The sequence below is a fragment of the Typopeltis vanoorti genome, chromosome 13 (genome assembly GCF_054136105.1).
Source record: "Typopeltis vanoorti isolate ZY-2024b chromosome 13, IOZ_Tvanoo_1.0, whole genome shotgun sequence".
In the NCBI taxonomy this organism is placed as follows: Eukaryota; Metazoa; Arthropoda; class Arachnida; order Uropygi; family Thelyphonidae; genus Typopeltis; species Typopeltis vanoorti.
In genome coordinates, this window is record NC_143561.1 from 97,547,405 (window position 1) to 97,575,223 (window position 27,819).

At 35.7% G+C, this 27,819-nt stretch overlaps 1 protein-coding gene across 5 annotated transcripts in view; it reads right to left on the reverse strand.

Annotated features, from left to right (window-relative positions):
• The window catches only part of Mettl2 (methyltransferase-like protein), a 195,838-nt gene that overhangs the window by 150,367 nt on the left and 17,652 nt on the right, over positions 1-27,819 (reverse strand). For all 5 annotated transcript variants that reach the window (XR_016549219.1, XR_016549218.1, XM_090402287.1 and 2 more), the window contains exon 3: positions 13,909-14,213. Coding sequence is in view for 3 of the 5 variants with exons in the window: in XM_090402287.1 (XP_090258413.1) it covers positions 13,909-14,213 (305 nt within the window). In the remaining 2 variants the exon portion in view is untranslated. The remainder of the gene's footprint in view (positions 1-13,908; positions 14,214-27,819) is intronic.

Sequence of the window (27,819 nt, forward strand, 5' to 3'; positions counted from 1 at the left end):
CCAAATTTCTGCACAAGATTTATATTAGTTATTACTAGCATCACATTCCAGCATAAAGATGTGCACAAATTCACATCAAGACAACATGACAGAAATAAGTCTTATTAAAAGCTGTATAACTGAGAAGAGACCTATGTGGAGGTCTCCTCTCAGTTATTTAAAGGAATGCGGAGAACCAACCAGGGATTCTGACCTAATGTCTAATCCTCACTTTCTCATGGTGCACCCTGTTGGGTATCTACCTGGATACTGAACGAACAAGGATGGGTTGGCAGCTTGGGATTTAGCCGACCAAATTGTATTCTTAATGGCTTAAACCAAAATAAAAAAAATGATGGTACAACATGACAGAATTTCATGCTGGCTGGGGTGTCGCCCGGTTAAACAAGGCTCCCATTGTTTTTGCCAGGGAACCAGGGCAAAGAGCAAAAAGTTAGAAGTCCAAATGGCAAAGAAATTGAGCTAGCTGAGGAATTAGATAAGTACCAGATCGACATAATAGGGTTGACTGAAACAAAAAAAGACAAAAACTGGTGAAATCTTTCTGAGCAATAAATACAAAATGCTATATTCAGGCAATGACAATCGAGGAAAAGAAGGAGTAGCCATAGTATTAAACACTAAATACGAGACTAATCTTCTTGAATGGCAAGCAGTCTCAAGTAGAGTGATGTGGGTAAATATTAGAATGGGGAAACTGGACAATGAGACTTATTTGTGCCTATCATCCCAAAGAAGATTCTACTATGGTAGAAGTGGAAGAATTTTTTGAGGCTTTAGAAAAAGCAACTGACACAATGAAAAAGGAAAAGTTGGTCCTTGTTGGGGATCTAAATAGCAGAGTAGGAAATGATTGTCAGACATACAAAACTATTTTGGGAAAATTTGGAGAAAACAGCAAAGCTAATAATAATGGCAAATACCTGTTGAATTTCTGCTCAGAACTTGGACTGGTTATTACTAACACCATGTACACAGGATTTGAAAGTGGAAGTGATCACTATTTAGTCTTGAACAGGATAAAATTGAATTTCATATTGAAAAAAAGGACATGTAAGAAAGTTTTAAAGCGAATGAAAGTTGAGCAGCTCTCCGATGTGAACTGTAGACTAAACATAACTAAACATACACAAAGATTGACTAAATTTAACACACGTGAGAACAGGAACCAAACCTTGGAGATTGAGTGGCAAGCCTTGAAGAAAACCATGATTGATTCTGCCAGAGAGGCATGTGGTGAGGTTGTCTGCAAGGATAGAAAAATCAGAACTCCATAGTGGACACAGGAAGTTAAAGAGGCAGTGAAGTAAAAGAAGAAAGCATATCAAAAGTTCCTGGCAAATAAGTCAGCTTTTACTCCTACAGAATACAGAGACAAATGTAAGAAAGCTAAACACTGCGTAAAATTAGCTAAACAAAAGTCATGGGAAGACTTTGGTAAGAACATAGAAAATAAATATCAAGAAGGTGACAAGATATTCTGGAGGTTGTTGAAGAAACTCAGAAATAGAGGAAAGAATGTTGTAAGAGGAATTAGAGATGATAAAGGTAACATGAAAAGTGGAGAAAAAGATATCCTTGATGTATGGAGTAATTACTTCGAAAAACTGCTAAATGAAACAAGCAGTGATAGCAAAGTGGTAAAAAGCACTCACCAGGCATACAGTCAGGAATACATATCCATACTTGAAGTAGAAAAAGCCATCAAAGGCTTGAAATGTGGAAAGGCAGCAGGAGTAGATGATATTCGACCAGAAATGCTGAAGTATGGTGGTATAAAAGTCTTACAGTGGCTGCACTGCATAGTTCAAAAGGCCTGCACAGATGGGCAAATTCCAGATTATTGGAGTAGAGCTCTCATAGTACCCATATATAAAAAGGGAAATAAAACTGAATGTGAGAATTACAGAGGTATTTCCCTACTGAGTGTTCCTGGTAAGATTTATGCAAATATACTTGAGAAATGGTTGAGAAGAATTGTGGAAGAAAAGCTTGGTGAAGAATAAGCTGGATTCAGGCCAAATAGAGGCTGTTCATGATCAGATCTTTACTTTACTTTACGACAAATAGTGAAGAAATCATGGGAATATAACAAAGATCTGTATTTAAGTTTTGTAGATCTGGAAAAGGCATATGACAAGGTGCAAAGAGAGAGAGAGAAGCTATTCAAAATACTGGTTTAATGTTAAATCTGGTGTCAGACAAGGATGTACATTATCCCCTCTATTATTCATTATCTATATTGATCACATTATGAAGGAAAGTGGTATTAAACCTTATATCAAGATTGGAGATGTTAATGTCAGCTCTTTGCTTTATGCAGACGATGTTATATTTCTAAATAAATCTGCTACAGGTCTGCAGGATTCTCTGACTAAATTGAGTAACTGTTGTGATAGATATGGTATGAAGGGCAGCAATAACAAGACAAAGACAATGAAAATAAGCAGAATCACTGAGAATATCAACTGCGTTGTGAATGGAGAACCTGTGGAACAAGTAAAATATTTCAGTTACTTAGGTATGGTTTTTAGTGAAGATGGTCAATTAAATATGGAAATAGACAACAGAATCAACAAAGCTAGTATGGCAGGAAGTCAATTGAATAAATTCATATGGAATAAGAGAGAAATTAGTCGGAACTGTATACAAGACAATGTTCAAACCAGTTTTAAGTTATGGATCTGAGAGCTGGGTCAGAAGTAAAACACTTGACCAAAGACTAGCGACTGCAGATATGAGAGTCCTGAGAAAGATTAGGGGTACAAACAGATGGCATCAATGACAATATCATATTAAAAATGAGGATATTAGGAAAGAACTTGACACTGTCAGCATCCAGGAATGTGTTAGCAGAGCTAATCTCAGGTGATATGGTCACTTAAACAGAATGGCAGAGGAAAGATTAGCAAAATAAGTATTGTCTGACAGGTTGACAGGAAAAAGACCCAGAGGAAGCCCAAGATATAGGTGGATTGATACAGTAAAAAGTGCCTTAGACGATAGAAATATAAGATCTGATAATGTCGGAGTCTTGACACGTAACAGACTGATTTGGAGGAAAATTGTAGATAGGAAGTTAGTAATGATGTAAATTTTTCATGTAGTACTATCATATCCTGTACACCCCTTTCGGGTTAATGGCAGGAATTTGATGATGATGAATTATTGTTGACAGCAATATCTTCATGATGGTTCAGGACACAACAGTATGCAGAGGATTTGAAATCAGAAATGCTCACCATTTAGTTTTGAGTAGGAAAAAACTGAGTACCACATTAAAAAGAAAAGTGTGTAAGAAAGTTTTAAAACAAATCAAAAAAGAGCAGCTTTCAGAGATGAATCCTAGAGTCAAGTATTATTCAAGAAAATATTCAAGCGTTTGAAAACAAGAACCAAACCTTGGAAATTCAGCATCGGATCCGAAAGAAAACACTGACAGATTCAACCAGACAGACAAATGGTGATTGTATGCAATGATAGAAAAATCAGAACTCCACAGAGGACTCACCAAGTTAACACATTCACTGCCACTCATTTATGACAAGAACATCCTCAGGCCATTCAAAATGACCTTGTGGCAGTGCCTACACATCCAGATCATTCCAATGCCCAGGCCAGACTGAGTTATGCAACATAGAATATAATGCTTAGAATTAGTCTTAGACTGCTTTGAGGCAGTAGTGGCACATAAGCAAATATCATTTTGATGCTTTAAAGCAGTGGTTCTTAACCAGTATTCCCTGGAACATTGGTGTTCCACAAGAAGTTCTGGAATTTGTCATTTTTAAATTAATTTGTCAGCACAAATTAATTTAATGATTGTTTAATTAATTATTAATCAATAATTAACTATCAATTATTAATTAATAAAAAACAGCTAAATTACCAAATAATTATTAATTTATACCTTACAAAATAAAAATAACCAAGGTGTTCTGTCAAAATTTCAGGATTTGTGAAATGTTCCATAGTCGAAAAAAGTTTGAGAAACACTGCTTTAAAGCACCCGTAACACATATGTAAATACTGGCCTGACACTTTAAAGGTCAGTGGCACTGAATGCGTTAAAGATGCAGTCAATGAAAACAAGGAGCCATACTGAAAGTACTTGTCAAGTGAGTTAGCTTGTACTCTATGAGAAAAATATAACAAAGCAAAACACTGTGTAAAACTAGTACAAAAGTTAAAGACGTTTGTAAAAATATAGAAAATAAACATCAAGAAGGTTGCAAAATATTCTGGAGGCTATTGAAAAGCTTAGAGATTGAGGAAAAAGCAATGTAAAAGGAATCAGAGATGATAAAAGTGTCATAAAATTGAAAATAAAGATATTTTAGATGTCTGAAGTAACTGCTTTGAAAGACTACTACATGAAAGGAGGAGAGCAGTGGCAGGACAGAGGTAGAAAACATTCAATAGCAATGTAGTCAGGAGTAAGTATCAATACTTAAGGTAAAAAATGTCATCAAAACCCTGAAATCTGAAAAGCAGCTGGAGTAGATGATACTTCAGAAGTGCTCAGACAATTCAGAAGGCCTGCTCGGAAGGTCAATTCCAGATGATTAGAAAAGATAAAGCTCTCATAGTATCCATCCATTAGAAGGTAAATAATAAAAACAATATGAGGAATTCCAGTGCTGAGTATTCCAGGTAAGATTTCTGCAGATGAGAAAAGATTAAGAAAATATCTGTGGAAGGGAAGGTTGGGTTCGTGCCAAAGAGGTATTCAGGATCAGATTTTCACTTTAAGACTAATAGTTGAGAAATACTGAAAATATAACAAGGATCCATATCTAAGTTTTGTAGATGTAGAAAGGGCATATGACAAAGATCTAAGAGAAAATCTGTTTAACAGTTTTTATTATTCACATCACATATACAAATTATACTATTCAACTTGTATAATTATGACAATATTTCACAATACAATTCAATGCACAGTATACATTGTTACAAAATAAAATTCAAGTATTACTATCATATTCTGTTGGTACTAACACTTATTTTGGCTATTATTTTATTATGGTTAATAAAAAGTTTTCTCATATATGCAAGTAGAATATAATATATTTCGAATGGTTTCATAGTTATGATAAGTAACTGGTTTAGAGTAATGTAAGTTGGTTAATGCAAATATATAACCAAGGGCCATACTGGTTACTAGAAAAGTAATTAGCTCAAAACAGACACTGAGAGTCCAAGGACCGCATCTAAGAGGGCTCCCTTACCAGTTATAATAATGTTCATGTTGATATTTTAATACCTAATTGAATGAACCAATTTGTAAATCAATACCATAATTGGTTATGATATATGAGTTATAATGATCTTGTTGTGTCCTGAATATGCATTAAAAAGGTTTACATTAAAATATTCAGGACACAACATTAATTGTACTCAGGCAGAGAACATGGAACGTTGGCGATAGAAAAAATAAATTGTTTGTGAAAAGAAGTCAAGATAAAGTTTAAGGAATTGTATAAAATTGTATAAAGTGTTTAATTATAATCTGTATTAAGTGTGGGCCTGATAATAGAAATCCACGTAAGCTGGCAAAAATCCGTTTGAAAAACCAGCCTCTTGCACTGAATTAGTAAAGCCTGTGAGTCAGGGTTCACGGGTCACTTTACCGTCCTGCATTATGAAAGTATCGGAAAGAGAAACCTAAGCGTCTTCCAGGAATAGGAGGCAGACACACGTGCGAAAAATTAATAGAGGGAGCTAATGAGATTGACGTGGACACATGTGACGATGTTGGCACGTATTGCAAATATCGAGATTTTCCGAGAGGAGAAAATTGAACAAAGAGGCCTTGCATGAAGACTCTTATCTTTTTTTCTTCCTGGATTCCTGATCTCTCGAAGTGGTCCTGCTCATCGTAGGAGGGAAGTCCCTGGCCAGTCGCGGAAGGCACTTAGTTCGTCCGTCATAGTGTTCGTATTGGGCCAAGCTATGTCTGTTTTCTAGGATAGCTGTGTTGTTGTCGTACGACGGAGGGACTAAATTGAGCCGTCCATTCAAGGCGACGTTACCGTGCCACCTCACATGTTTCCCTCGGAGATTCTACTCGCACAGATCTACGGAAGATATCCACCAAAGCGATTACATTTGAAGGCCTTGATGATTAGACAAGGCGGGAACAAGTTTTAAGAGTTCAAGGACAGAAATGGTAATGTAGATTTTGAAATACTAATTCCAGTTGTAAGAAGAGAGTGAATTTCCTGTGTGAACGTTTAAATTGGACTGAACTTAAAGAACTGTAAGAGTAGCCTACAACTAGATACGTGTCTGAGACAGTGTTTAAGAACTGTTTGCCCAAGAGGCCGAATAGATACGAGATCATGTTAAACTAAAAGTGTAATTGTGCTGATGTGTTCGCAGATAGCCACGTGTATCCGAATGGCTTAATGATAATCTATGAATTGTATTTTATGATTGTATTTAAGGTTATTAAGATTTAGTATGTGTGATAAGTACAAGTTAATTAGAGCTTCTGATCTGAGTTGAGTGCAACCATATTATCCTGTTTTGAAATGTATTATAGTGTATCACCTTAAAGCTAATTAAATTGTTTCATTCATGTACTTGCCTGATCTGCCTATATTATATGAATTCAAAACTACCGCTCATAAAAATAACAACGAACCAAGCGGGATAAACCCATGAATACTAATGCAATAAGTAAGCCGCGACTGTAAGAAAGAAATGGACAAGCGTTGGGGAGATAAATTTATGCTTGATCAAATAATCATTAACTCTCTAAAGGTCACCCTGAACAAGAATCCTTTCTACCTAGGTATTAGCTGGCGCAGCATAAATATAAAGGTGTTAATACTTATAGGGTGAACTTCTTCAGATTGTTTGTTTAGGACATAGAGAGGCCAATAGGACTGTAAAGCACTAAAGGAGAGAATATTTGATTGTAGAGTTTAAATTATGAGGGATAAATGTGTATAAGTAAGGTACAGTGTTAGACGAGTTTTGAATTTAAGAAAGATAGAATATTGGATTAGTTAAGAAAGGGTAGATAATAGGTAAATAACTAATTAAGTAAAGAAAAGGCAAACAAGATAAGAAAAGTACACAACATAAATGGTATAGCTGGTAGGATAAAGGAAAGATATAAAACAATAGAAGTTAATCTAAATGATTAGAGTACAAACATATTATAACAAATAAGTAGAGAGATAAATATTATAAGAAACGTCACAACAATCTCTTATACTATACGTTTAAAATAATTGTCAACATTGTTTAATCCCATAAGGTAGTTTCTCAATCTTTTTCTGAATGCATATTTTGAGGTTATAGATTTAATTTAATTCGGAAGTTTATTATAGCTACTCGTCGCAATGTACTCGAAAGATTTATGAAAAATTTCTTTGTTAGCCTTAGGTACTCTCAGCGTGTTTCAACCGCAGCACAATCCATAGTCTACATTATATACCAAGAAACTTTTAGTGTTTCTTTTTACATATAACAGACAACCATAGAGATATAGTTTCTGAAATGGTAGAATATTATGAACGATATACAGATCATTGGTTGAGTGTGTGAAGTTGGTAGTAGTTATGGCTCTAATTATTCTGTTTTGTATTCTCATTAATGGAAGCAGATTGTTATAATAATCTCGGCCCCAACAGGTAATGCCATATTGCAGTGAAGAATTTACCCAGGAATAGTATAAACATCTTAAGAATGCTGCATTTAGAAATTTTTTAACATAATATATTCTGTTAATGTTAATTATGAACCTAAACTTATTTGTTAAGAAAGTGGTGGGGGAGTTCCACTTCAAATTGCTATCGATATGGATATCCAAATACCTGACGGGTTTTATTTTTTTGATTAAGCTACATTTACAATTTATAGTATCACTACATTTCCTTTCATGCCATTTTATAGTTATACTGTGATCTAATTTGTCTGTTAATGTAAAATATATATATCTCATTTTGTCGGTATTAATGTTAAATCCGTTGTTGCTAAACCATATACTTAGTTTAAGATATCGCTATTAATCCGAATTTTTAAATCTTCAAGGGTTGTTTCTAAAGCGTATCATAAGGATATCATTTTGCCAAAAAGTTTGTATTTACATAGATCATTAACATATATTATAAATAGGATGGGTCCTAGTACCGACCTTTGTGGGACGCGGTAATTTTTTATGTTTGTTGTGCTTTTAAATATATCACAGTTGGTATATTGTTTTCTATTATTCAGATAGGATCTGAACCAGTCATTAGTAATTCCCCTAATGCTGTATTTGGACATTTTCAGTAGCAGTAGGTCATGATGAACACAGTCGAACGCTTTAGATATATCAAGAAAAACAGTTGCTGTGTGCATTCCTTCATTTATTTCACTATAGACCTTTTTTATGAAACTCCAATAGTGCTTTTTCAGTATTGCATCTGGATCTGAACCCATATTGATTAGTTGCATAAAAGGATATCGTATTTAAATAGCTTTTAAGCGTTTTTTTATCAGACTTTCAATAACCTTTGAGATTGTGGATAGTATAGATATTGGTCTGTAATTTTTTATTTCATTTCTATTTCCTCCTTTAAATAACGGTACAACTGAAGCAGTCTTTAGGTGTTCTATAAATTTACCATGTTCAAAGGATTTATTAATGATATTTAAGCCAAGTGGTCTATTTCAGTCTCATGCCATCCATCACTTTCTTGGTCTTCTACAGTAATACTTCGTTTTCCATTTATTTTATATCAATATAGTAATTTGGCAGTCTACTATTATCCATCCAATTTATTATTATTATTACATAACACCTCCAAAGAGTCCGAGGACTAATCAGGGCAGGGCACTTTACTCCCCTTCAATACAAATCTCACCGTCTCCTCGACTACCAATTCTGCAATTACAAGCAACTACCACCAATGCTATCAATCACCCATCTTCCACTAACAACAGTATTTTTTGTCTGTAAATTGCTCGTGTTCTGGTGCTGTCTGTATGTGGATGAAATCTTTCCTCTCCCATTCTGCTTGAGTGACCATACCACCCGAGATTAGCTCTGCTAACAATGTCAAGTTCTTTCCTAATATCCTCGTTTTTAATATGATATTGCCATTGATGCCATCTGTTCAAGCCCCCAATCTTTCTCAGGACTCTCATATATGCAGTCTCTAGTCTTTAGTCAAGTGTTTTACTTCTAACCCAGCTCTCAGATCCATAAGTTAAAATTGGTTTGAACACTATCTTGTATACAGCTAATTTAATGTTTTGACTAATTTCTCTCTTATTCCATATAAATTTATTCAGTTGACTTCCTACCATACCAGCTTTGTTGATTCTGTTGTCTATTTCCATATTAATTTACCATCTTCATTAAAAATTGTGCCTAAGCAGCTGAAATGTTTTACTTGTTCTAGGTTCTCCATTCACGATGAAGTCGATATTTTCGATGCATCTGCCTATTTTCAATGTCTTTGTCTTGTAATTCATACCATATCTATTACAACAGTTATTCAATTTAGTCAGGGAATCTTATAGACTTGTAGTGGATTTATTTAGAAGTACAACGTCGTCTGCATAAACCAAAGAGCTGACATTAACATATTAATTTTGATATCATTAATATCACTTTCCTTCATAATGATCCATATAGATAACGAATAACAGAGGGGATATTGTACATCCTATTCTGACACCAGATATAACATTAAACCATCTTCCTGTACTTCCTTCAATTCTAACTGCTGACTTACAACTCAAATAAAGACCAAGTACTACTTGATATAATGCCCCACTGACACGATACAACTGTAGCGTTTTGAATAGCTTCTCTCTTGGAACCTTATCATATGCCTTTTCCAAATCGACAAAACTTAAATACAGATCTTTGTTATATTCCCATGATTTCTCAACAATTTGTTGTAAAGTGAAAATCTGATCCTGACAGCTTCTATTTGACTTGAATCCAGCTTGTTCTTCACCAAGCTTCAAGACTTTTATACCTCCATACTTGAGCATTTTTGGTCGAATATCATTTACTCCTGCTGCCTTTCCACATTTCAGGATTTTGATGGCTTTTTCTACTTCAAGTATGGATATGTATTCCTGATTGCATGCCTGGTCAGTGTTTTTTTTTTATCACTGATTGTTTCATTTAGCAATTTTTCAAAGTAATTACTCCATACATCAAGGATATCTTTTCCTCCAGTTTTCATATCATCTTTATCATCTCTAATTATTCCTTTTGCAGCACTGTTTCCTCCATTTCTGAGCTTCTTCAACAACCTCCGGAATATCTCGTCACCTTTTTGATATTTATTTTTTATGTTCTTACCAGTCTACCCATAGCTTTTGTTTAGCTAGTTTTACACAGCCAGGAATTTTCATATGCTTTCTTCTTTTTCATCACTGCCTTTTTACCTTCCTGTGTCCACCATGGAGTTCTGATTTTTCTATCCCTGCAGACAACCTCACCCCATGCCTCTCTGGCTGAATCACTCAATGTTTTCTTCAAGGCTTTATCACTGAATCCCCAAGGTTTGGTTCCTGTTCTTAAACTCTTTCATTTTCCCACCAATAAAATTTGTGTATTTTAGTCTACAGCTCACATCTAAGAGCTGTTCAATTTTTATTCACTTCAAAACTTTCTTACATGTTCTTTTCAATGTGAAATTCAATTTTATCCTGCTCAAGACTAAATTGTGATCACTTCCAATTTCAAATCCTCTGTACACTCTGGTGTCCTGCACCAGGGAGAAAACATGACTATCAACAATAACATAGTCAATGAGACTTTTCTTATTCCTTGCCTCTTCTCTCCATGTGAATTTGTGCACATTTTTATGTTGGAGCCTTGTGTTAGTAATAACCAGTCTATGTCCTGAGCAGAAATCCAACATGTATTTGCCATTATTATTATTAGCTTTGCTCTTTTGTCCAAATTTTTGCAAAATATTTTTGTATGTCTGACGATTATTTCCTACTCTGCTATTTAGATACCCGACTAGACCAACTTTTCATTTTTCATCGTGACAGTTGCTTTCTCGAAAGTCTCATAAAATTCCTCCACTTCTACTTTAGGACAACCTTCTGTGGGACCATAGGCACAAATACGTCTCATTGTCCAGTTCCCCATTCTGATATTTACCCACATCACTCTACTTGAAATTGCCTGCCATTCAAGAAGATTATCCTCGTATTTAGTGCCTGAATGTAACTTTTTGTATTTATTGCTCAGAAAGATCTCACTAGTTTTTGTCTTTTTTTTTTGTTTCAGTCACACCTATCATGTTGATCTGGTACTTATCCAATTCCTCAGCTAGCTCTATTTCTTTGACATTCGGGATTCTTATGTTGATAGTACTGATGAACTCTGGTGAGTTTTAGGATTTGTTCCAGTAGCTGACTTTTTGCTATTCGTCCTGGTTCCCTGGCAAAAACAACAGATGCCTTGTTTAACCCTGCAATGCCCCAGCTGGCATGAAATTCTGGAATGCTGTACCATCATATCATATTGTAATTTAAGCCAATAAGAATACAATTTGGTGGGCTAAATCCCAAACTGCTAGCCCATCCTCATTTGTTTAGTATGGTCAGCCTGTCTGGCCGAGTGATTAGTGTATCTGCTCTCCAGCTGAAAGTTTGAATCCCGCCATGGGCATGGATGTTGTGATTGTCTTTGGAAATACCAGTGGTGCTTGGCAGTAGATGCGGTCAGTGGGTGGATGGAGTGGCAGAGAAAGAGTTGTAGAGCAGGTATCCTCCCTCGATGAGTCTTTGGACTATTATTAGACACTATCAGATGTGTCTAATAATAATAATAAAGTATAAGAGAAGACTCTTATAACTTTTACAGACAGTATATTTCTAAAACTGTTTGCAGATGAACTTTCAACTGTTAATATTTCCAAAATTTTTGATATGTCTGTAACATATTTACATTATTCAGACTGATGATATTAGATGTATGCCTTTTGTGGCACTCATAAATTTGCTGGATCATTTCAACCAAAACTAAAATCATGTAGCAATTTTAACAGAGATTCTAAATACCAAATTTTACAAAATTCATATAGAACCAGTGCAGAAGTATTAATATCCTATTGAATCATTTTGTCAAATTTTCAATAAAAATTATTCAAATAAACCTAAATCAAACCACATGGACATCAAAAAAATTTTATGTACATTCTACATCCCAAATTTTATTAAATTCCATTCAATCATAATGGAGTTACTGTAACATATGACTGATACATTTTGCCCCTAAGTACAAATGATCCAAAGATTACGATGGCCTAACAAGTTTCCATAAGGATTCCAAATATCAAATGCCCATAAAATTCATCCAGGTGGAGTCTTAGATTAATGTGTCTATTCATGTTATACTTTATAAATATAATAAATGCTTAGGCATTTTATGAAAAAACAGCTAAAATGCACTTTAAAAAAAAACAAAAAAAATATGCATGTACAGTTAGAAAAACAAAGTTTTTTATTTATCATAAAATTCTTCATATTCATTCAAACTTTTGGTGTGTACAGTATACTATGAGGGTACTTGCATGAAAAGTTTAGTTTATTATTCATCCTATTCATAATTTTCTTCCAAATTGGTCTGTTATTTGTCAAGACTCAAATACTATCAGATGAGTATTTCGATCTTCTAAAACATCTCTAAATGCATCAATCCACATAATTACGATCTTTATGTGGGGTTTTTTTCATGCTATTCTGGCATCACATTATTGTTTTGCTAATCCTTTCACTTCCATTCTGTTTATGTGACCAGATCACCTCAGATTAGCTGTGCTCATACATTCCTGAATGATAACAGTTTCATGTTCCTTCCTAATATCTTCATTTTGCATATGATTCAGTCATCAATTTCATCTGTTCACTTTCCTAATTTTTCTTAGAACTATCATGTGTGGTCACTAGTTCTTGATCAACTGCTTTATTTCTAGCCTAGATCTGAGATCCATTACTTAAAATTAGTTCGAGCATTGTGTTCTATATAATTACTTATAACACCTTTGCCTATTCTGTTATCTATTTCCATAATCAATTTGCCATTAATAATAACTACTCTTGTTTTCAGTGCAGAAGTTGGTCATGTATTTACAATTATTAATTCTATTCCTTTCTCCAACTTTTTTCCAGAATATTTTTTTTCAATAATGTCCAGAATTTATTTTCCATTGTCATTTAGTTTGCAACAAAAATCATGTTATCCTTTTTGTTTATGTAAGCTGTCCTTTCTAATAACAAAGGAACTTCTATTTTTTTCATTGCAAGCATGCCTAATTAAACTATAGGCACAAACAGGTCACAATGTCCAATTTTCCAGACTGAAATTTGATCATAATACAATTTGAAAGTGCTTCCTATTTGAGAAGTTCATTTTCATGTTCTTTGTAAATAAATATATTTTATGACAATCCCATTCATGGGACACTGTCAACAGATAGTGGACTAAGGGTTATATAATTTGCTGTAGTATCCAAATATTGTACAAGCCATTCAGGCCTCTAATAAGTGATCTTATACCAAGCAAAGAAAGTTATCTATCACCTTCTTTAATAAATGTTCAATAACGTACCAGTTATGTCAAAATATATTTTTGTCAGTGCTCTGCTACTACACCAACTTATTTCTGTTGATGCTTCATACACTGGTGACTTACTACATGAACCTATTCAATAACAAATTTAATTTTACTAAATAATTACAAATGTAATTAACTTAACTAATTCTTTTATTTATCTTCTCATGTTAATGTTTCATGTTCAAGTTAAATATCTGATTTATTCTATTATTATCAACATAATATTTCTGGTTTTCTATTCTCATAATTTTTAGTCTTAGTTTTACTGCTATGTATTTGTCATATATAAATCATACACAGTATATATATTACCTTACCTCTAAAATTTTTAAACATTCTGAACAGTGTTTGCAATAACTTTTATTACAATACGCTGATTTGCTGGATGTGGCAAAATGCTGCACCTCTGAATACTCATTTGGGACAGAAGCAGAAGAAAGATATTCTGCAAATTCAAAATTGACCTTTGGCTCTGCTATGTGATCCACAGAAAGAGCTGTGCTACATGATGGAGCCAATTCAGGAAATTCTGTAAACAGCCAGTGCCGATCTTTGAAGAAATGGTTATTATGAATGCAGTAAAATTTATCCCAATTTATACTAGCTTCTTTTTCCAATATTTCTAGAAATTAGAAATACATGATATTAATGTAAGAACAAAATTTAGAGCTTCAGATATGTTTTGCACTTCACTGTTAACAGATGATTATTCAAATATCATTACTACGATAATGATGAAAATTATGTATCATATAAGTTTCGATGCATCCGCGTTATCCAAGAATAATAAAGCAGTTTTTTTTTTTTAATATCAATCCCACACACACACACATAACAAGAGACTCAACAAAATGTATAATGAAAACTGCTCTGAATGAGAGCAAGAGCTCAGGTAAAAAGAGAGATGTTTCTTGAACAGTCCTTGGGGAAAACAGTATGGGAAAGGCCAAAAAAAAAAAAAAGTGAGTGGGGGGGTGGGAGGATGAAAGAGGAAGATGATGATTGATAAGTTAGTTCAATAAGCTCAAAGCTGATGTTCATGTTTTTATATGTTAAAAAAAGGCAGAGGCATACCAGCCAGTTCAGTAGAGCAGCATCCATAAAAATACTTTAGAGAATGGAATAATGCACAAACAGCACATCAATGGGGTTTCTTGATTAAAAGATAACCCCAGCTGTGTGTGTGTGAGAGAGAGAGAGAGAGAGAGAGAGAGACGAGGTCATCTATTAAATAGGCTGCTTTCTTCTGAACAGTATGAAGAATTCTTAGGTTTTTGGTGCACCATCCCAAATGTGATGACAATATCACAAACTAAAGTAGACTTGGTTACACAGTGTTAGGATTTAGATAATTGTAATGTTGAATGGAAAAGGACACTATTGTAATTTTATAAACTGTTAAAATTAATTCCAGACTACAAATTAAATGCAATGGTTAAGAATACAATTTCAATAAGAATTGTAGACACATCTATCAGCTACTGATGCATCCACAGTACTATACTAGTATACCAATTCATAATGCAGCTCAAGTTGAAAGCACCCTGCTCTCTAATGATACAAGTCCATACAGGTTATCAATCTATGTTTCAAAGGGATGTGTACTAAACATATTAGATGTTTATGATGATTAACATGCATAAAAATAGAATTTATTATACCTCCAATATATTTTATCCAATGTTACATGGACACCATCAGGAAGAGAACATCAGGACTATATTAATTTTTAGAATCAGAGAAGTCCAGCCTTGCTTGCCATGCCATTGACACTAGACACAGAAGTTTTAGTTACCAACCCCAAAATTTTTATTCCAGCAGATTTAAATTTGATCATTGGTTCCTTGAAACTTGTGAAACTTTACATCATCATCCAAAATTGCAAGCCAATCTCAAAGTTCTGGGAAGTGATTGCCCATTAACTGTTCATAATTTCTTTTTTTTTTTTAAATACTGAATGAGTTATTTAATTTTGAATTATAGAAGCTATCCATTTTATTCCTTTAAACTCTAATACTGCATTCTCCTGTTAATTCAGCTGTGACCAAACCACAGCTAGTAAGCATGTGCTACATGATTCATGTTTTGAATGTAGTTAACTGATCTCTTCTCTCTCTGAATGTCCACATAACAGGATAATATAAGATACTCGAATTTTAATAAGCTATTTTGATACATGTGTTAACTATTATTAATATATAGTAATATAAGTTCCATCTGCTGTATGAAACAAAGGGATAATCCATGTATGACAAATGATTATACCATCTGCAGCAACAGATATGTTTGCAGAAGCCATCCTTGATGTTTTAATTTTCAATATCTCATAAATTCTTCCCATTTGTTTCATGTAAGCTTTTCTACGGGAGTAGAATATTTTATAAGAAAATGAATGATTTTACTGAATATAGTGCTGTATTCATGAAAGGTTAAATCCTATAATAGATCAGTACTGTGAGTGAGGTACCAGGATCAAATTGCAAACATAAGGCAGCTAATAGAAAAAAACCATGAATTCAATAACCCAATGTATCTCTGATTTGTGGACTATACCAAGGCATTTGACTGTGTCAATTGGGAGGTGCTCTGGAAATGTTTGAACAAAATGGGAATTCCCAAATACCTAATCAACTTAACAAAACAATCATATGACAGGAACACAGCAACAGTGAAGATAGGCCAAAATATCTCAGAATGGTTTAAGATAGAAAAGGGGATTAGGCAGGGATGTATCCTATCTCCTGACTTATTCAACTTCTATAGTGAATTCATAATGAGAAAAGCTCTCGATGGATGGAAAGGTGGTATCTCAATTGCAGGTAAGAAGATAAACAACCTCAGGTATGCAGATGATATGGTATGCAGAAATAAGACAAAGTATATGACGATAGGAAAAGAAGAAGCATCTACTCACAACATCAACTTAGGAAAAGTAGAACAGTTCATATATCTTGGAGTCGTGATAGATAATAAAGGCAGTTGGCATACTGAAATAAAAAGAATTGCTATGGGAAGGAATGCCATGACACAACTGAAAAAGATATGGAAAGATAGAAATATTTCTAACACTATCAAATATAAACTAGTGAATGCCCGTGTTTTCTCATCGTTCTCTATGCTGCAGAATCATGGACATTTTGTAAGAGAGACAAAGAGTAACTTGACAGTTTTGAAATGTGGTGCTGGAGAAGGATGCTGAATCTCATGGATGGATAAAAGAACCAATGTCAGTATTCTCATCAATTAAATATCAAAAAGAGATTGACTAAGTCAACAAAAAGATACTTCAATATTTTGGTCATATAACATGAGATGGTGATAAATAACATCGAGAAGAAAATCGTGCAAGGAAAAGTAGGAGGTAAATGCAGAAAAGGAAGCCCAAGAGCAAGATGGATAGATCAAATCCAAAGAATCTCAAGGCTTTCCTTGGAAGAAGCAACTGCCACGGCAAGAGATAGAAGTAGATGGAGAAGCATTGTTGCCAAGGTTATGAGTCCTCAGGCATGAGGAGATCGATGAAGAAGAAATGGGTGAGGTAAGCTATGAAACCCAACTATGACCAAATATAGTGAGACTATATCAATTCAGCATCCAGTAAGCAAGGCATATAGCATAATACTGAGCAATGGCAATCATCCACCACCACCTGGGTAAATTAGAGTTGTGTCCAAAATTTTGAAGCAATACAACCTCTACTGGTTATGCTAAATTGTTTAGAATTACTCTAGAGGCAACAATGGTCATGAGACAATGTATTAATATGTCTGTCAAATGAGAATTTTTAAGACAGTTTTTTAAGAAGATCCAAGTGTCTGGGAAAAAAAAAAAACATTCATTCTGCAACCAGATCATCAGTTTTGGCTGAAAAGCCAGGTGATGCTCTTTGCACCTTTTATGGGAGCTAAAACAACACATTTGTTAAATTCTTCAGACTATAATTAAAACCAAATTGGTTTTAATTAAAGAAAAAGCAATAAGACTATGAAAATAATATATCATTATGTCTGTTAATTGCATGTACACTCTGGCTGGTTTGCAGGATAAAAAAATTCAAATTTCATTTCATTTCATTGTCATATGAGTCTGCAAACAGATGGATTGTCAAAAGGAATATTTTATAGAATTGTTAGCTAAGCATGTCTGTTAGGTATTATATATATCCATCCATCAGTGGCTTTAACAGGCACTTAAGCCTACCAAGTATCCTTGGATTTCCCAACCGTAATATGAGGATAAGGCAGTTACCCTACACCTCTTGTTGTGTAATCTAAGTATTCTTGTCTATAAATTGCATATGTTCATGGAACTGCTTTGCCTATTCTGAGGGACGAAAAACCTGAGTGGAAAAACCCTCCACCCCTGTACGAGACTGGCTAACTCACCTTTAGTGAGTTAGCCAGTCTCGTACAGAGGCCAGATAAAGGTTTCTCACGTCACTGATGGGAATCAAACCCAGGTTTTTCCAACCAAAGAGCTTCGTCTATATTGACTAAGCTAGGGAGGCTCCAAGTATTTTATGTATATACTAGGGGGGATCTGTCCCCCCCCCCCCAAGTTCTGGGCTGGTAAGCCAGAGACAAAAAACGTGACATAAAAATATTTCAAATTTCAGCTTATCTCTTTATATATATATATATATATATATATATATATACACATATACACAAACAGGTTAATTATAATTAAAGTTCATATTCCAAAAGGTTATAACTGTGTAACTACTGAGCAGAATGACTTGATATTTAACATGACGATATGTGTGTGTGGCAATCGAATTTATTTTGCACAAAAACCAATATTAGTTCTAAAACTTGCCACTAAGTACTCCTAATATGCAATGAAACACTACAACTGCACCATTTATGAAAATGACAAATGTCTCCAATGATGTATACTTCAAAAGAAGTTTCTATAAAAGTAGGTAGGTGTGGAATGCATCAGTTGATTACCCATGAGTAGACAGCATGTTAAAGCACAGCATCACCATTACTGAAAGATCATGCACTGGTTTACACAAAAGGATGATGGGCAGACTGTTTGAAAATGTAACGTCCAGTAAAAGTGGATTTTATATATATATAGACAACATTTTTTCAGTTTGGCCTCAACAACAGAGATTCCTTACCTTCTTTTTTAGCCAAAATCAATTCTCTACACCCTCGTATTAAGTTTACCATGGAGATTGAAAAAGAACAAATAAGTCAAGTTTGCGCCTGCACGTATTACAAGTCTATCTTTAACATATACTATACCCAAGGTAAAAAACTTTCTACGTCTATCTCTCATCCTGAGATTTTTATTTAATAAGGTCAAAGCACCTTATGGTAACACGTTTTGGTAAAATACTTATAAGCTCTGTATTACTTAAACCTTGGCATTTCTAAGCCTGGTTCCCACTGATGAGACCTCAATAAAGGTCGAAACAGGTCTGGGTAGTGGCCCCTTGCCTTTAATGCATAGCATCATACATCTCCTCAGGGAGATGGGCTTTGCATTAAGGGTAAATATTAAGAATAGTGATCAGAGCTTATTCCACCTTTACTACAAGTTGCCTAGACTTGCACTACTTTGGCGGGTCACCTAGACTTGCACTACGTGCAGGCGCAAACTTGACTTATTTGTCTGTTTGCTTACTTGGGAAATGGAGTAAAATCAGGTTTAAAATAGCTTGGCAATCTTGAACATATATTATATCCAAGGTAAAAAACTTTCTAGATCTATCTCTCATCCTGAGATTTTTATATTTAATAAGGTCAAAACACCTTATGGTAACTTGTTTTGGAAAAATATTTATAAGCTCTGTATTACTTAAACAGCGTGGCTCCCACTGATGAGACCTCAATAAAGGTCAAAACCGGTCTGGGTAGTGGCTCCTTGCCTTTAATGCATAGCATCATACATCTCCTCAAGGTGATGTGCTTTGCATTAAAGGTAAATACTAAGAATAGTGATCAGAACTTATTCCACCTTTACTACGAGTTGCCCAGACTTGCACTACTTGCAGGTGCAAACTTGACTTACTTGGGAAATAAATTAAAACCAAGTTTATATTAATATACATATAAAATAGCTTGGTATCTTTAACATATATATATATATATGAAAAAGTTTTAATGACTGTTACCGAGAGATAAAAAGATGACAAATATATATATATATATATATATATATATATATATATATTATACAGGGTGTTCGGGATAAATTTGACAGTTTCGTAAGGAAAAAGAAAATCTTCTTTGTATCTATTAAATTTAATGAATTGACAAAAAAACATTACAGGCAGAGTTAATTACAATACTATCAACAAGATTTACTCAAAATAACCACCATTAGCATCGATCACAGCTTCAATTCTGCTTCGGAACCTCGAACAAGCTGATGCTACAGTCTCCCTGGGAAGGGCCGCAAAAACTGTTTTAATTTTATCCATTAACTGGGCTTTTGTATTACTGGAAGTGCGATTGGTGTCTTTTTCAACTGCGCCCCATACAAAATAATCCATGGGGTTAAGGTCTGGGGAGTTTGGAGGCCAAACATTTGGACTGGTGAAGTCGTAGAAATTTTCAGACAACCATTTTTGACTTTTCCCAGAGGTGTGGCAAGGGGCCGAATCCTGCTGCCATACATACGGCCTACCATTGGCTACCCTTGTTATCCAGGGCTTGACTACAGTTAGCAACTCCACGAACAAAGCCCGAATTCCAATGCCAGGGTTCTTCAACACCTGTTCCTGCAGATTTGCGAGGAATTCTGCTGTACGAACGCAATCAGATCGTCTGCTAGCGATCTTTCTTCTTGCTACATCCTCGTAGTCACCATTGCAAGTCTCTAGTTCATGCCTGATTGTTTTTACTGTATTCAGGGAGCATTGGGCAGCAGTCGTAATATCCTTATTTTGATGGCGGGCACGAATCATCATGATACAAGTTATTCTCTTCCATGATTCGGGTGGGTTCCAGCTATCCATCCTTTCTGACATCTTGTATATGAATGAAGAAGGTTCCAAACTTTTAAATGAAGAGAAGTGTGTGTTAATACATGTAACTTACGGAAAAATATAATTAATTATAAATATGTCAAATTTATCCCGAACACCCTGTATATATATATATATAGTTTTATTTAACTTGATAAAATATACATTAGAAGATAGGCAACAAAAGGACTATTTACATATTATAAGTATATATATTACAGAGAAAGAAAGATTTTCCTTTCAGATATGCAATAGAAAATACAATACATGAATCAACATTACAGTTCGATTTCATGCTTACTTATCTTTCAGATGAAGTGTAATGTCATCGGTAATCCAGAACAGGGTACCAGTTGGATTCCACTCCTCTATGAATTTCACGACAGTTCTTGTTTCTTTGTAGTAATCAAGTTCCAGTTAAAGCTTGCTTTGTAGTTTCCAACGTAGGCTATGCATGAGAATTTGTGCCGATTCGGCGATGGATGGATGGTTGTTGTTTCTTGTGTGCTTTAGGTAGAAGCTGTAGATGATGGCCTTAGCACAGATGAAGAGGAAATTGCATATTTGGTGTCTTTTTTCTTCTGTATGGACTAAATTCAGGTAGTCTTCTTGGCTGTGTGTGTAGTTACAGGTACTAGAGACAGTATTCAGGGCATAGGCGATCATTGCTTTGTTTGCGGGACAGGTTAGATGTGTGTTCAAGGTACCTGAAACTTCGCAGAATAGACACAGATCCATTTCTCTAAGTTGAAATTTGTAGAGCTTATTGTAGAAAGAGTTGGCAAGATGTTATGCCATAGCCTCCACTGTATGTCGGAATCTGGTTTGGCACACCTCAATTTTTATGAGATCCCACTGAAAACTGGGTGGCATGTGAGGCCTTGTAAATGAGACAGTTAAGGATGAAAAAAATGAAGGGCGAAGTTGCAGGCACTGATATGACGAGGTGGTATATTTTCTTGTAGTTGGAGGGAAGAATTGAAATTCTAGAAGGAATACGGATTCCTTCTAGAAACTACACGGAGGTGTAGCGATATTTGGATAGGCTTTTATAATAGCAGCTTGCATCTGTTGATATTGCTTTTCAGATTTTGGATTTTTCACTGGTAAGCATGTGAATGTTTTCCACTTTAGGGTCTGGTCAGTAAGTCTCCTATGATTCTTATTCCTGCTCAGTTTCATGTAGGAGAAAAGAAAGGGCCGGCCAGTTGCGAGACTTGTTATATTTCTGTTTGAAAATAGTGGTTCTGTAAGTACAGCTGACTCTGCTGATCCTGTCAATGTGTGATGAAGTTCTGTATTTTTCCACCGCTATAGAACATCTCTGTAAAAATGAGATAGTTTAGGAGATGATGGTGCAGAACTGGCCATTCGGAGGATTGTGGAAAGTGTAAGCTCGTGTCATACGAGAAGCAGCTAAAGAACTGTCAGTACCCTTGACCATTTTGTTTAATTTGAGTCTCGGGTCTGAGTTAGTCCCGAGGGGGTGGAAAGAGGGGAAAATAGTTACACTGCATAAAGGTGGATCCAAGACTGCTGTTGTAAATTACCGACCAATTAGCATATCAGGAATCATTGTCAAGGTCTTAGAGAAATTAGTCAAGAAAAGAATACAGGATTGGATAGATGAAAATGGGATATTGTATGGGGGACAACATGGTTTTGTGAAGGGTAGATCATGCCTCAGTAACTTGCTCACGTTTTATAACACAGTGACGGCTGAACTGGATAGGGGTAATGGGTTTACAGTGATACTACTGGACCTTGCCAAGGCCTTTGACAGGATACCACATGGAACCCTAATCAGTAAACTGGAGCAGATGGAGATAGATATAGGGTTGGTGAGATGGATAGGAGGGTGGTTGAAGGAGAGATACCAGAGAGTGGTTTATGCAGGAGTGGAGTCTAAAAGATGGCTTGTGACTAGTGGTGTGCCGCAGGGCTCTGTTCTTGGACCACTGCTTTTCAATTTGTTCATCAATGATATGGGAAAGGATTTGAGAGGAAGTGTTCACTTGTTTGCTGATGATGCAAAGTTGGGTAGAGCAATTGTGAGTGCACAGGATGTCAAAATTTTACAGGATGATTTGGATAGTTTGGAGGACTGGGCTAGGAAAAATGGATGTCAATTTAATGTGGCAAAGTGTAAGGTTATGCACTTTGGGGTGAAAAGAATAGCAGCAATATATCACATTGGTGGAACCGTACTCCAGGAGATTGATGAGGCCAGGGATTTGGGAGTGTTGGTGGATAGGGAATTGAAGTTTAGGGGGCACATTGCAAAAGTGACTAAATCAGCTCATCAAATCACTTGGCTTCTGAAAAATACTTTAACATGCAGAGACAAATAAGTTGTTGTTCCTCTGTATCAAGCCTTGATAAGACCCCATCTGGACTACTGTGCCCAGTTATGGGCACCAGGGTTTCTTCGTGATGGGGAGGAAGTGGAGAGGATCCAGAGACAAGTGACCAAGATGATAGAAGGTCTGTGGAATGAACCTTATGAGAATAGGTTGAAGATTTGTGGGTCGCAGAGATTGGACGATAGGCGAAGGAGGAGTGATATGATTGAGACATTCAAATTACTGAAGGGTTTCTATAAGATTGAACCAGAAGATATTTTTGAAAATATGACTGGTGGTGGGAGGACTAGGGGCCATGCATGGAAGCTGGGCAAGAGTGTGGTTGACAAGGGTGTTAGAGCTAGGTTTTTTACTTGGAGAGAGGTGAATGAGTGGAATAAGCTTCCAGAGTCTGTTGTGGGTGCTACGACCATGAATGAGTTCAAGGCAAGGTATGATAGAAACTGTGTCAATGTCGAATAGTTGTTCTTGACATGATGTTAGGGCCTCCCTCGATGAGTCTGTCGACTCCTTGGAGTTGCCTGGAACAATAATAATAACAATAATAGTAAGTCCTCTGGTGGATGATTTCATGATTTAATTGAAGTTGGTTATTACATAAGTATGATTGGAATAAAATGTCTTTAGGAGGAAGACTATCCTGAAGGATCGAATCTCTTATTTTCAAGGGAAATCATGCCTTGACCTCCTTTACAGAGTTCAGATATCTGAAAGATTTATTTGTGTATGCTACGATCTAAGCAAGGCACCTTTTGCAGATAATTCTAAGTGTCTTTGCATGGCTTGGAGGGCTGAATGATATTCAAGGCTTTCTTCTGGAAGATATTGGTTTTCAAGGCCTGGAAGATATTTCAGATGTTCTTCAAGTTGTCGGATTCTAATGTTCCTCTGTTGATTTTTCTGATGACTGCAGATCTGCATAACGGATTTTATTTTGATTTTAGGTAGGGGCCACCATGTTTTCGTTGGTTCTGTGTCCCCTTTCAAGTGAGTGAGGTTAGTTATTAAAGCCCAAGTGTTTATTATGTAACCTGGATCTTTCAATTTGGATGCTTCCAAAGATAATGAAAGTTGCAGCTTGATGAAGCAATGATCTGAGATGTAGTGTGGATGTGAATCTGCCAGATTTAAGGTGACCAGTGGTGTACCTTGGAGTTCAATCCTTGGGCCATTATTTTTTTAATCTATACAGTAATGACATCAGGAAGAATCTAACACATCAGATGTGCAAATGTTTGCCAATGATGAGAAGATAGCAGGGCAATCAGGGATGCTACTAATATCCAGCACTTACAAAATGATTTGAACAGGCTGGAAATTTGGATAAAAGAAAATGGCTGTCAGTTTAATGTTAGTAAGTGTAAAGTTATGCTTCATATTGGCGGCTTAATGAATTGTATACAGCACTCAGAAAGGATTAAAACAGAATTTAATACTTCCTAAATATTTCTTTTAGGCACCAACATCCTTGCCCAGTCTCCGCCTCCAAAAATTAATTTATCGTCCGCCCAACACACTGCACTCATGAAATTACGAAAAGAAAAAAGTATTGTCATCACCAGAGCAAATAAGGGTAATGCCACAGTCATTCTTAATACCACGGAATACAATCGGAAAATGAGGATTATCCTCTGAAATCACTACCTACACCCTGCTAGAACACAACCCCACAAAAACACAAGTCAAAAAATTAAAAAACTTACTTAAAAAAGTGTCTTCCTGGCCCCCAGAAATCACGAAAAAACTCAAACCTTTCCGTCCCCATCCACTCCGAATATATGGTTTACGAGCCATAGACTCAGCCCCTCTCAAATCTTCTATCTGGCTAAGATATGTAGATGATGATGTGCTCTCTATTTGGGTTCATGGCCCAGACACACTAGACTCTTTCCTCAGTCACCTCAACAGCCTACATCCAAGAATCCAGTTTACAATGAAAAAGGAAAAGAACAATTGTTTGCTACAAGCTGTCAAAACAGCAGGCCAGCTCTCTGACCCCCCCCCTCACTGGACTTTCCACATCCTATATAAAAAAACTCTACCCATTTTAAAACCCTCATAGAAAATTTAACCTTAAATAACACAGACATATTGGTAAGCTTTGACATCTCCTCATTGTTTACCAATATTCCCTTAATTGATACCTTAAAACTCTTAAAAAACGTTTTTCCTTCTGACATCTTAGATCTCTTTTTCTTTGCCATCAATTCTGGTTATTTTTCTTGGAAGAACAAAATCTACAAGCAGATAGACAGAACTGCCATGGGTTCCCCACTCTCACCCCCTCTTGCCAATTTTTATATGGAAGAATTTGAAAAATGAGCCATAGGCTTAGCCCTCTCAAACCTTTTATCTGACTAAGATATGTAGATGATGTGTTCTCTATTTGGCCTCATGGCCCAGAAACACTAGACTCTTTCCTCAGTCACCTCAACAGCCTACATCCAAAAATCCAGTTTACAATGGAAAAGAACAATTGTTTACCCTTCCTAGACACCTTAGTTACATGCCTTCCCGACTGTACACTTTCCTTCACTGTATATAGAAAACCCACGCACACAGGCAGATACATTCACAAACTCTCCCACCACCACCCCGCTCAACAATATGGCATTATTAAAACTCTTACCAAGAGAGCCCACAATCTTTGTTCCAGTGGAACCGCCCTTACAACTGAGCTTGACCACATATTACAACACTTTCCTCTCTAATGGCTACAGCGATCATAGTATTAAAAAAAATAATCAAGTCCTCCCCTTTCCTCGGTCTTCTCTTCAGAAAGAGTTTAGAAATGCCATCACCATACCTTACCATGGCACATCCAAAAAATAGCCAAGATTTTAAAAAAGTACAACCTACACACACAGCATTTAAGCCCCACTGCAAACTTGCTACCCCTATCCGCTCTACAAAAGATCAGCTCCCTCCTCTCTCAGTGCCTGGAGTCTGTAAAGTACCCTGTTCCTGTAAACTGATGTACTTTGGACAGACAGGCAGATCAGCCATGCCTGGAGGAACATAAGTCATACATTTGCAAACATGACTATGGTCAGTCAGGCCTGGCTGACCATGTCTTAGATACAACCCACAGGATCTCATGGGAAAAAACCACCATGCTCCACTACAGCAAATTCAAAAAAGAGAGACTATTCTTAGAATCAGCAGCAGCTCTCAGAAATCAACTGAATCTCAACAAATATGGTTGTATTAAGCTTCCTAAGATTTGGGAAACGCTTATCACCTGAGGTCCCACTTTACATTCCAGGTCACCTATAACTGCCCTTAGAGGGCGCTCCACCTAGATAGGACTTTAGTGTTACCCATGTGGTTGGGCTTAGTATTGTGTGTTATTTGTTTTTATGTTACATTAGTTTTTTTTTGTAATCCCTGAAGATGTCTCATTTACTGAGACGAAATATATAGGAAGTATTAAATTCTGTTGTAATCCTTTCTGAGTGCTGTATACAAACCATTAAGCCTCCAATATGATGTCCTCACAGCACTTAAGCCTCTGCACATGTAAAGTTATGCACTACGGCATGAATTGGATTTCCAGTGGCATATTATATTAGTGGGGGTTATGGTACAAAAAACTGATGAGGCTATTGGAATTTGGATTGGAATTTGAAGTTCAAGGGTCACACAGCAAAAGTTTCAAATATAAATCAGAGGATAATTGAGATGTTGAAACAAACCCTGACATGTAAGGATAAGGAAGTCATTTCACCTCTTTATAAGGCCTTGATCTTCATTTCACCTTTTTATAAGGCCATGAGACCAAATCTATGCACAGTAATTCAGGTACCTGGGTTCCAAGGGGATAAAGAAGCTGTGGAAAGGGCACAAAGAAGAGTTACAAAAATTATATTCAGATTATGGGAGTTAGATTATGAGGACAGATTGTGAACATGTGGATTGCAAAACCTGGTTAAGAGGAGAAAGAGGGGCGACATGATAGAGGTCTATAAACCTCTGAATGGTTGTTATAAGATATCATCTCATGAAATTTTTCATTATATGGAAGGTGTGGTGAGAACATTGGGGGAGGGGGGCATCCATGGAAGTTAAGTTTGATCACAATCAAGAAAGGGGTTGGAGCCAGGTTTTTCTCTTACAGAGCAGAGAATGAGTGGAATAGTTTACCTTTAGGGTAGTGAGTGCATTAATGTGAATGAATTCAAGAGAAGGTATGACAGTTGGTGTGGGTGATTTCTGGCCTCCCTCAATGAATCCTTGAGTCCCTAGAGGTCTCAGATAATGATAATAATAACACACACACATACACAGTATATATGCAAAACAAAAACAGCATATATACACATGTTGGATTCTGATTATGTAGAGATTAGAGTAATTATTATTTGCTTCAGAATCCAACATGATCTTCCATCACAAAGGCTAGACTTGTAAATATTATTTAATGTAAACAACTTATTTTACAAATTAATATTCATATATCTACTTTAATTTTGTCTAATATTTAATTATTTAATCAAGACATATGTATTAATAATGAAAAGACTGTATTAAATATTATTAAGCTATTTTAATTATTATTATGTTAATATTATAAGAACTTGTATTTGATAATTTAACTGCGCATTATTTGAAATGTAAATATTCTCTATTTATTCCTGTTTGTAAAGTTTAACGTTATGTAATAGCTCAATTTTATTATATTTTGTTGTGTTGTCATGGAAACGTATGTAAGCGAGCGAGCACGTTTTTGGAACAGAACATGGGGAGAAAGCTGAAAGTTTACTAAAAAGGAATTAGTTAAAGAGATCACGAGAAGAATTTAGGCGGGAAAAACGGATATAAAAAGCGAGGAACGCTGGAAAAGGGAGAGCATTAGAGATTTATAAGAGAGATTGGCATTAGGT